We start from the raw sequence: 12,157 nt of genomic DNA on the forward strand, positions 1-12,157 counted from the left end.
GCGAAACAACTGTGTTATGGTGTGATTGTACCGGGCAACAACCAGCTACTGTACACTTAGGCACCTTTTTTCAATTAGATAAGTGTGGTTGTTTTTTTTTTTTCTTTTAGTCATTAAGCACATTTGGTGTAAGGAGGTCCACCTTACACTTAGCCAAAGGTGTTTTTGCAGTTGCTGTTAGCCAGCAGCATCCCAGCCCCGATGCATAGCCACTGCTGTATGTAATAGGACTCCGAAGACCACATGAGAGAATCTACTGTGATTTTCACTGGGGATTTTGATATTCACACCTGTACTAGGTGTTGTTTGGGAGTCTGATAAGCATGTGTGAAACCAGAGGGGTGACTAGAATGGGGACCTTATTTGAAGGGAAAGATCTTTTCCTGAAACATCTATCAAGGACAGCACTGTTGTCTCGTATTTTCATGTGCAACAATAAGAAGGGAAAAAGCTAATCAAGCACGGTGTATCTTAGATACCAGCCATGTGTCTAACTGAAGCTCTACTTGGCCATATGGCTGTGTGCGAAAAATAGAATGCCCAATAACTACGTAAGGATTCAAGTAGCATGAGGAAAAATAAAATATTTCCAACTTTGCCAGCCTGATAATTAGTGAAAACACAGCTCTTGAACTAAGGGTTTCTCTCAGAGCTACTGGAACAATAGAGAATTCTGCTATGATAGGTTTAACCAAATGGTGTATAAGGCAAAATAATTTTCTGCATATGAAGAAATCACAGACCTTATCATTACGAGATCAGAGGCTGAAAAACAAAGCATGAGAGTTGCTCCTCCTTTCTCTACACTAGTGATGTTCAGAGGCAGCCTGTTATTGGAGGTGTTAATTGGCAAATTCAGTACAAGTCAAGAGCATGTTCCCTGTCGTCCTCGCCCAGCAAGGCTAGGTCATTAAACCGAGAATGGATTCTTTCATGCTGCCTTAACCCTTGAATTGCAAGTTACCATTCCGCAAACATCCCCATGCTCAATCCCACCCCCATGTGTCAAGAAGAAAAACAACCTACACTGATTTAACGGCGACAATAAAATAACAGGAGGATGACATCTTGAGAGCCAGACTTTCAGTTGTAATTTTTTTTTTTCAAGTTGGCAGCTAAATGTCTTCAAAAAGTTCAGAAGTTTGCAAATACCCAACACTTCAGCCCTCCCCAAATAAAAAAATAAAATAAAAGTTGTCTTTACTGTAGTGGCTGAACAGTGAGGTTTCAGAACAATAGCATCATCAAACTCCACTGATCAGTGCTTTTGTGTTCTGTGTATTGAATGGACCTCTCATCCGCCTGAAATGTGAGCCTCCTTTGGGGTTCCGGGTGCGATCTCACCACTGCCTCTGTCATCACTTGCTGTGACTGCCAAATCTCTGCTCCAGAAATCAGGGCTCTCAGACCAGCACTGAAACAAACACAATGGAGAGGGGCCGTTCTGAGACTTTGCACAGGCAGCGATGGCTTCAACACATTTAATCGAACACAAAGTCAGCTCCACCACTTCTGCACAGGGAGCACAAGGAGCCCAACGCATGGCAAGACAACTGTGAGGTGATACTCTCAGCTCACAACGCCATGAGAGTTGGCAGTCTCTCATGCCAACGGTGACCAGTGCACAGACAGTTGAATATGCTTCTCTCCTAAGTTGTTAATTATCTAAATGACATTGATGTGAAGAGGGCACTCTAGCCATGTGACCTTAATCCACTTGCTATCTCTCTGTTTTGTTTCCATTTGATTAAACCCTTTAACAATCTATTTTTTCCATTTGTGTTATATTTCCTTAGCAATTGCACAATTTAATAAACATTGTTTAAATATTTAAAAGAGTAATTGTTGAAAATAATGATTTAGGGCAATGGTGACTCTTCGCTCTATTGTCTATTGCCGTTATAATCCAATTAATGGCCAATAAAGAAAAGGGTATGTTTCTTTTATAGAGTTGAGATATTTTAATCATTATTGTTGTTTGAATGTATTACAACACTAATTGCTTTGTATCAATTATTGTCAGAAACCAAACATAAACAAATGTTATGTCTATAGGGAAATATTACATATAGTCAATTGTAACAACAAAACTAGAAGAAAAGGAAATGTCATAGATATTTACTACTTATTAAAATACATTTTTACAATTTTTGATTTATTTTTTATTAAAGTAGTTTTACTATATGACTGAAAAACCACAAATGAAAATCTCCCTTTGCACTCTTTTGCACCTGACTGGTCTTCTTTAAATATTGGTCACAGAAGAATCAGTTATCTAGTTAGTTAGTTATATAATAAATATTCACACAGTGATGTTTGAATTTTTAAACTTATATCCATCTCAAGAGAGGTGGTGCATTAATTTCATAACAGTTTCATAACACTCAAACTATAACTCAGACTTTTAATGGCATTGGCATGAATATAGCCATTAAACTGCCTAGTATATTCCCTACATAACTATTACTCTTAAATGCACGTGAAACACTCATTGTACAATTATTTCAACTTGGATAGACGTAAGATAGCCTAAAAAAGACAATAACAAATTGCACGCAGCTATACTGTGCATGCTTCTTCCCTCTCTTCCCTACTTAGGAATGACTATAGTCCCCTGAAGCTGGTGACTTCCCTGTCTCCCCGAACTTGCTGCAGCACCGACTGATGGTGCAGAAGCACTGCTGATTAGCATGCAGTAATGATGGTGAGCTGGGCTCCATTGTTCTAACACCTCCCCTCTCCTCCGCACCAATCTGTCACCATTCAGTGGGCTAGAGCTGCCTCAAATGCTTCTCTCCACAAATGAGATGGATAATTAGTTGCCCCTCACGAATGCTGCACTCTTCTCACCCCTGATTGCTTTCACCTTCTTGCTCCTGGCAATTTTGACACCTTGTAATCAGCCTGCTACTTCTCCGTCTCAATCCATATCCTTCTCTCTTTTTTTTTCATCCTCTTCCATTTTTTTTATAGCTCTTAAATATATTTCAGATCTACCAGCTCCGCTAGCAAATGCCCCAAGGAGAAAGATGGATCTCGTATTTTTCTGAAAATGATGACAACAACAGTCATTACAGCTAAAGCGAACTTTTCACAAACAGTTCACATTGCTGTATACACCCGTGAGTAAATATAGTGTATGGAATTATCAAAAAAAATAAATAAAAAATTATAGCTGTCGGTACGAGTTTCCTCTTCCAAATAACAATGAATGACAACATAATTATGAGCAAGCAGCTGTTCATGATCCCAGAGAGAAAAGCATGCAGGCAGCACAATGTTCGACTGTTCACAGATTAACCAGAGAGGATCATTAGGGATATGTATTTGCCAAAAAAAAAGGAGAGAATAAATTCTCTTCTCGGCTCGCATGATGTGATGTGAGAAGAATTATGCGGTTTATATCACTCCAAAAGAAACATGCATTATGTCTGACACATTACGTCAGATCAATATGTAGGTAATATTCACGTTTGTAATACTCCAGTTGGCTGGTCTTTTCATTATTTCCCTCTACAGAAAGGTTGCATTGTGTGAGAATATTGCATTAGTCTAATGACTCATTAGTTCAGGGTAGTTAATAGCATTATAACATCACTTACTTACACCCTTTGGAGCTATTTATATAATACAAAGACAGGCTCAGCAGCAGATATCATTTAACCTCCTAGGACCTGGCGTCCACATTTGTGGACATCACATTTTGGGTTATTTAGACCAAAATACTAAATTTTGCTCTACAAGGGCCTGATATCCACTTATGAGGACATTATACTGCTACTGTTCTATCACAATTTTACATGAATATCCTCATATGTGGCTCTTATTTTTATTAAAAACAAAAATAAGGTAAAAAAAAAAAATCTGGTAATTCTTTGTTTTTACATTCATCGGGCCCCAATGTGACCAAATATCAAAGATAAATGAAAAATGCATGCCGTGGAAGAGTTCGGGTCTTAGGAGGTTAAATCTGAACTAACAAATCAGTCGGTCTTTTAGGGGTACTTGATTGTTGTAAGTGAGTTCTAATATTCAGCACTTGTAAAAAGAGAAAAAAACGTTGTTTGCAGTCTTCACACCAGCTCATCTATCCAGCACAAGTGTTACCAACCCAAAGCTGAAGGTCTGCAAGGGCCTCACTGCACAACAAAGTGTTCCAACACAGTGTCCCCGTTTTCTCAAACATCATCACACTGAATGGTGAAAATCACTGCAATCTTTGCAAAGGTGTGAATAAATGCTGCGGTAGTCATGAAATGATGCTGCTGTTTAAAAATGATTCAGGTTTAGTCAAATGATCGCTACACACTGTAAAAAATAAACGTGTATTTATAAAACACCTGTGTTTCCTTGTTCGGTCTCTTTTAACGTATCAAAGGGGAAAAAAACTGCCGTTATTTTCCAGTCACATGACAGCGTAGCGGTGTAGCAGTGTAACGTAATTTAAAACTGGCACATCTTCAGTCACTTTATTACTTTGAATAGCACAGTTGAAATGAAAGAAGACTCATATCACGTTCCTATAATCATTAAAATAAATGCGCCCATATAAACAGTTAAATATTGCCTGTGATAAAACAATAAGTAGCAGATAGCAGGGTAATTTGCCATCTAATGAGTGAGAGTATCTCTGTGGACAATCTTAATGAACATATGGTCATAAAAGTATCTGAAAGTTGGAAATGTTTCTACACCGAGATAAACAGCTGCTTTATATTATTCTGGCTTAAGTGAAAAATGGGGAGGAATGACGAGAATTACTACGTTAATCATTCCAGATATAATTTATGTTTGATTAATTTAATACAGATGATGGGCATTTCTAATACATAATATATTATTATTCCTTGAGATCCAAAACCCACCATAAAGTGAGAGAGGTGTCTTGTTTCAGAAAAAAAAAGTGTGTGTGTGTGTGTATGAAATATTATAGCTTTAGAAATGTGATATATCTTTGAAAGTTCATTATTTTTAAAATAAAAATGTATAAACGTGCTAAAGATATAATATGAAGTAATATCACACGCACTCTTTGTTATGAATGGATGCATATACCAATCTATATATTATATATTCATACTGTATTATATATTTGCAAGTTGAAAACAAATCAAGTAATAAAAAATGTTACGAGTCTAAATGTGTTTATTTGCTCACATATACCATACGCATCACTGTAAAATCTCAGTGGGGTTTTAGAAAAATATAATGGGCAAAGAAATGTACCATTTAATTCTTCAGTATTAAATAAATGAATTCAAGTCTTATTGCAGTGTCATTTGAAGTCCAGTACAGCGCTTGTACTTCATGGCAGGCACGGCTACACCATGAAAACAGTAAAGTCTTGAAATAGTTGTGGCTTCTTCCCATCAGTCTCTGCTTCTACCGTCACTTGTCTGCTTCATTCTTATGAGAGAAATGCAAGTAGAGGTGGCTGTTCATTTGGTCTGGAGGAACCACAGCATTGCAGAAAGCACATTCAGGAGTGCTGCTCTGAGGTGTCTCCAGCTCTGTCCCCACAGCAGCTGCATCACACAGATCCGGTATCCAGACAGACTGCAGAGCAAGATGAATCAAAGGGAACAAATGTATTATTTATGCTCTAAACTGTCCTTACAGTCACTCTACGCAGCCTACTACTAAAGTAGGCTGGACCACTTGGCCTCAAAATTGCGGTATCTGTTGCTTTAAAGAACACATGTCCCCTGTTAACCCAATAGTTAGAACAAATACTAGGCAGAAAAGTAAAGGCAAAATGCTATTCTCAAGTGTTTAATTAACTTACTATTTATGAATACTGTGTTCAAACTATCCAAATAGTCATACCTATTATTAATGCCTGTGTTGGTGTAATCCAGCGACTGAATCATATAATGAAAACTGGACCAACTTGCAGCCGTTAATGCACGTCATTCACTTTTTTTTACCCTATTAGGCATTTAGACACATCAGCAATAAAATCCCACTTAACCATCGTACTTGTTTCAAATCACATTCAGACACTGTAATGTGCTTCCATCTGGCTCACACTTTCCAGCAAAGATGCCAAATATAACTAGAGCATCCATGCTTAAGTAAAAAAAGAATCAGCACACATTACACAGTAATACGTTTCAAGTTTAGCCAAGGGGATATTTTTGGACTTCACACTGTTTCACTCCTCCATTAGTAAAGACCAATCAGAAACTGATAATTTGCTACTAGTTTTCTCAGACCTTCTCCTGTGATTCTCACCTGCTGGGGTCCCCGCACGCTCTCCTGGGAGAGTGTAGATGATGTTGTGTGGGAGGGGGAGTTAGGGTAGACAAAAGGCACGGACTCCTTCTCTGTCAGTGTGGAGGAGACATTACTGAGAGGTCGCGGGACAGCCATGGGTAGACCAATCTGTCTATCCGGAGCACTGTTCAGGAAGTCATATTCACTGTCCGCAGAGGGCGGGAATTTGACGCTCAGTTTGGTGAGAGATTCTACCAAGTCCTTGTCTTCCTGGCTGGTGCCACGGGATGCCAGAGAGGTAGGCATGGGAGAGATATCCACTGTCCTTAGAGCTGAGGAAAATGGTCCCTCTGAATCTGCGGTACGGTCTGTGCATTGGATGGGCATGGAGAACCGCTGATCTGTTGAGAAGGCAGAAAAATAAAGATTATTATTTATTTCCGAGTCAACTCGCGGACATAGATGTGGTTTAAGGACATTTGAAATTGGCAACGATTTCACAAGTTACACACATTTTAAAAAATGCCTAGTTTGTTTTTGCATTCCCATTTCCAAGTTGGCCTTTCAGTACTTAGAGGTATATGTTTAATATAACCACATTATTTTTTTTTATGTAGCATTATGTAGAACTGGCATTAAGCATTTTGTCAGTGGAATTATTAAATGTGTTTATCCACCTTTTTTCAGAGGTGGCCAGCTAAGGTTCGTAGGGCAATCAGGCATTCATGTACAGTCCGTGTCATGGTGTCGCTATCCAATTAAACAACAAGACAAAAAGCTAGTAAACTCGTAAGCTGTTATAAACTACACAAGCCTATTTAAATTAAACACGCTTTTTATGTGACCAATTAGAGAAAACAATTGCTTTCAGATTCAGACACTGAAAAACAGAAGGTAATAGTCAGTAAATATTAATATTACCATTTGATGCATCACTTCCTCCATGGAATCTTTTTAAGTAATCTTTTTGTCTTTTGGTTAAAGACCGGATCTGTCGAAATTTCCCTTCAATGGCTTCAAATGCTTCCCGCATTTCCTGACTGACAAACAGATAAAGCAGGAGTAAGGAACAAAAGAAAAACCATTCTTTTACCATAATGTTCATGGCTTTAAAAAAAGATTGACACATACTAGTCAACGCTGCTGTTGATTGGCATATTAGGAGCAACGGCAACAGAGCCCATATTCTCCTGAAAAAGACACATTAAATTTATAGTGATCATTTACACAAGGGAATATTGTTCATACATCTGCAGCTTTATTTAAACATCACACATTTATATTTCCCAGCGAAAAATAATAATAACTGTAAAACTCAAGCTGCTGAACTGTGCAGCGATATTATCCTCTAGCACCATCTGGTGAAGTAAAAGTGGATACACTGAGTGAGGAGAGCAACAGAGAGTAAATACTATTACAGTAGCAAAGCAGGCCTGAATGCCTGAACGACAGGAAAACAAATAATCAGAACTATGTAAAATTACTAAAACATCATTTTGATAGGGTTTATAGAATATCACTTAGCTTTCTTTAAAGTACATGTAAACTTGACACATAAACACTGTCACACAACTAGAGTGACAAATCTGAATAAGCAATAGTTTAAGCTTTACAGTTAATACTGTATTCACTGAGTACTAGCACAAAGTGTTCTTTTAACATCCCTTTACCTTAACACACATGCAACATAGTAAAGCAGAAGTACCATCAACTTCTACATATGCGAGAGGAAGCCGTATGCGATCACATTTCTGATTTCCTAACGGGAAAGCTGTTTTGGAAATACAATATTGTAGTTTTCATAAAGCCTAAATGCAGAAAGAGCATGTTATAACTATAAACATACCGGGTACTGTAATTTCCTATAAGTGCTGGCCCCGTCAAGAAGATGACTACATGGCTCGCATTTCATTTCTCCTGAAAATGAAAACAATGAAAATGAGCAGTTTATAAAAGAGGAAATTCAAATGAATTCTCAATATAGTCTGATAGTCCATCGCTTTGTTTACATCTCAATCCACAGAATTGAAAGCAATGTGTAAAGTAAATCCCTACTCGGTACACCAGCTGGGGAAAAAAAGCAGTAAAACTAACACGTCAATAACAAACTAACACATCACTAACCTGATGGTTGCCTTGTTGCTGACAACTTTGCTTCAAGTTCTGAAATCAGTTGCTGTTGATCTTCTATCTGCTTTTGAAGGTCTCGAGTATATTGCTCATAATACTCAGTCTGTAAAATGGAGGTACTGTTATTTGTCTAGAACCAGCATATCCACTGTGGTCTAAGCACTGTGTTGTAGTTTCATATCTGGAAGCAACCTAACTAATAATAATGCTATTCTATATATGCCATTTAATAACATAATTAGAATAAACATTATTTGTTTGAAAAGCTAGCAATTTAATTTGCTCTGGGATGTGTTGTGGTATATTGTTAATTCTTGGTCCATTCTGCACAAAGTTTTTAAAAAGTTGCTCTTCATCATTACCACTTTCTGCAGCTCCTTTTTAGCAATGTCCTTTTCAATGGAGACCTGACGATAAGCTTCAAATGCTTTATTGAGCTGGTCTCCGATGTTCCTTTCCATGCCTTGTGCTCCACAATCATCACTGACACAGCACACATGAGCCCTACGAGTGAAACTACAAAATGTTGTAAAACATGCCAACAAAAGGAAAAACACTCTCAAAAGACCCCGTGAACACTATTAGACCGGTTATAAAACTAAAAAGATTTCCTTTTTTATCCCCATCCCGGCCATTTTTATAACATTTTTACAAACAACTGTCAACTAGTCTTCGTGCACTTTAAAAATATTTTTTGAAAAAGTCAAGAAATCCTTAACGTGCTGCCAAATTGTTTTGGCTGCTTTAAATGAGCTACTGATCCAAATGACAAAACCATGCCAAAACTGAGTAAACAATCTTCAAAATATTTGCTTATTACCAATGAATGTTGGCAGGTCTGGTAGAATTAAAAATTCCCTTCATATTTCAACCATTAAAGCCTTGTTCTAGTTCTGTAAGGAATTATAAGAGCTGAAGATGAAGATCAAGTATTGTAAAGTAATGACAAATAAAGTTACTCAGTGCATGTGTAATATATGAGTATAACACTGGTGAAACAGACACTCCTTCTTGTTAGTACTGATCATCAGACAGCATTAAGCAATTCTGGGACGACTGCACTTCTGTCAGAAAGCTAAAGTGATGCCTATCATTATCTTAACTCCTGACAGCAGTCTCATAAAGAGCCGCTCAATTACGGAACAGCCTTCCTAATAAATGCCATAGTAACGCAGTACCTGTGAGCGATACTACACTCCAACAGCTCCTGGATAAGTAGTAGCCTGTAGCCACAGACTCAGTAAGTAAAAGGAGAGTAACGCTAATGTTGAAGCCTACCGGGACACAGCCGTGGGTCATTTTAAAAGAGTCGCTCAAAATCTTCTTTAAACAGTTCCGTATTCTTTAAAGTGTAAGTGTCTGACAAGCCGTAGCTTCAGCCGGCGTCGGATAAAGCGACTGAGCGAGAAGTCCTGAGATGAGTTTACCTCGCTGCCAGTGCGAGTGTCCTCTTACCTTCATTCGAGTAACTGTTGAAGTCGAATTTATTGTTTTGACACTACCGCAGCGTCGTCGCCTAATCTTGAGATGCAAAGTTACCAAGCGCTGGAGAGGATATGGCAATGTATGTTTTACATAGCCTAGTTGAGTTGGGAACTTCCCTCGGGGAATCCCCTCATACTGTAGACTTCCGCCTTTACTCGATTTTAGCCAATCAGCGCGGAGCTCACGGGAGAGCTGGGTGGTTAGCTGGTTGAGGGTTCTTCCAGCCTACGCGTCTGCAAACCGACTGTTGTGCATGTGAAAACTGTGCCCAAACTCGAGTTAAGTTGTGCTCATTTTGCTTTTCACATATATATATATATATATATATATATATATATATATATATATATATATATATATATATATATATATATATATATATATATACACACATATATATACATATATATACATATATATACATACATATATAAACTGAATGTTACTGAATATTCAACAGGTTCTGTCAAATGAACTGAGCCTGTTTTGTTTTGTTTTTAAGTCTATAACTAGAACAAAGTTCTGAAGGGACTGCTTGCAACGAATACTGATGGGCCTCTATTGTAAGCTTCCATTTTCTTTATAGGCTACAGTGTCAAATGACACTGTAAGCAGGATATGGATTAAATAAAACATTTAGAGACCCCAGTCCTTTAATAAATGAGTACATAATTGATTCAGTAAACTGGGAAGCAGTGGGTTTAGGGTTTGGTTGACCTCTGGGAATCCTGAGCAGTTGCCTGCTCGGCCTGCTTAGTTGGTTATTCTGGCCTGAAAACATGCAATGCATGTGTGTACCACTTCAAACTACAGGCTGTTTCAAAATGTACTGCATAACACTGAGAAGGAAATGAGACATTGCAACAACAACAGCAACAAAAATGCACATTATAATAGTCCTGGAGTACTACCTGGGTTTAAACAATGTTCAAGCAGCAGTGCTTGTGAAAAAATACATAAACTGGATGTGCTATGAGATATGTAAAGACCTTCTGATCCTTCACCAGGCCCAAAATTAATGCATGCTGGTTATTTTCTAATTAAATTACTGTGTAATGTGATGCAAAATTATAGCAAAATCATTAACACATTGTTGAGCCTTGGATAAGAGTTATTCAATCAGGAGTCAAGCTCATTGCTATTTTAACAGTCACTAAAACTATCAAATTCAATTCAATATGTATATATGACATATTTTCAAGTAGGTTCTCAGCAAAATATGACTGTAGCTATACTATTTATAGTACTTCCTGCTGTCTTAAAGTCCCTCCTGTTTGAAAAAAGTACATCCTATAACATTTCCTATTATTTTGTGTAAACTGCATATGACTGCAGTGACATATTTTTGGAGTAAATGTTCTGACCTACATTACTTCTAGCCTTGACAAAACGCTCCCAGGCTGGCCAAAGGAAAGTGAAGCCAAACAAATACAAGAACAACCAGTAGATGGCAGCTGAGAGTGAATTACTGAGATGACGCTCTTAATTTCTTGCTCTGACAATATAAAGTAATTAAGTGAAAATTCTCGGGAGATGAAAGTTCAGTATATTTTGTAACCCAGTGAAGCTGTATACGTACAGTTTTTCTTCTATACCAATGGATACAAGTCCGTAAACTGTCCCCGGGAGCACCAAGGCATTTCCCGTTGTTCTGATTGGCCCACAGTGAACAATTCATTTAAGCAGCGATACTATGAAAAAACAAAACACAGCAATTTAGTTAGCAGGGCTCTCAGAAGTCACGCACTCGTCGCCTACAAACTATATATGCCTGTGATGCGCAGGTACTCTCCCCAAAGACGCACACAGACACGGGCACGCAGCCTTCCTCTGTCAAACGAAAGGTGAAGCAGGGAAAGAGAGAGAATAAATAAGATAAATACATGTGCCAGTGAAGTCGGATAGTTTTTTTTTGTTTGTTTGCTTGTTTTTTTCTGTTTGTTTTTTGATTTTTAATGAGTTAATATAAAGATAAGGCTAATTGTGTTGTCTATCTGGCCTGGTCCATTTGTATGCTTTGAGTTTTTGTATTGTTATCGTTTGGAAGGAACACCTATAACGTTACCTTGAAAACTGGTTCAGAACAGGCAGATTTTGTTTCCTTTTCTAATAGAGATACTAATAATAATAGTAGTAGTAGTAATAATCTCTTTTTAAAATAGTAAACAGGTTTGTTGTCACTACTGAAGATAACCATGATATTTACACATAAAATATCATGATAATAGCACACATGAGGTCTTAAAAATTGTACAATTTTTATTTCCTTTTAGTTTTCATAAAGTGAAGGATGACTCTCTTCATCTTGCCTTACTTGTATTTTGGG

The 12,157-nt window shown here is 37.7% G+C and overlaps 1 protein-coding gene across 3 annotated transcripts; it reads right to left on the minus strand.

The window, feature by feature from the left end:
- Positions 1-5,127: 5,127 nt before the first annotated feature.
- tank (TRAF family member-associated NFKB activator) lies at positions 5,128-9,972 on the minus strand. 3 transcript variants are annotated; one of them, XM_085250175.1, is made up of 8 exons: positions 9,802-9,972; positions 8,709-8,850; positions 8,341-8,449; positions 8,063-8,133; positions 7,348-7,406; positions 7,138-7,256; positions 6,235-6,617; positions 5,128-5,556 (listed from the first exon to the last, which is right to left on the minus strand). In XM_085250175.1, the coding sequence occupies exons 2-8, from the start codon at positions 8,805-8,807 to the stop codon at positions 5,389-5,391; spliced, it is 1,008 nt and encodes a 335-aa protein (XP_085106301.1). In that variant the 5' UTR covers positions 8,808-8,850; positions 9,802-9,972; the 3' UTR covers positions 5,128-5,388. The 3 variants fall into 3 exon arrangements, with proteins under 3 accessions (XP_085106301.1, XP_085106302.1, XP_085106303.1); XM_085250176.1 differs by having other exon boundaries at positions 8,709-8,862; XM_085250177.1 differs by lacking the exon at positions 9,802-9,972 and adding an exon at positions 9,625-9,795.
- Between the last annotated feature and the right edge of the window lie 2,185 nt (positions 9,973-12,157).

This window comes from Mchenga conophoros, linkage group LG16 (genome assembly GCF_057382185.1).
Source record: "Mchenga conophoros isolate Kocher_MC1m ecotype Shallow Benthic linkage group LG16, M_conophoros_male_GT1.1, whole genome shotgun sequence".
NCBI lineage: Eukaryota > Metazoa > Chordata > Actinopteri > Cichliformes > Cichlidae > Mchenga > Mchenga conophoros.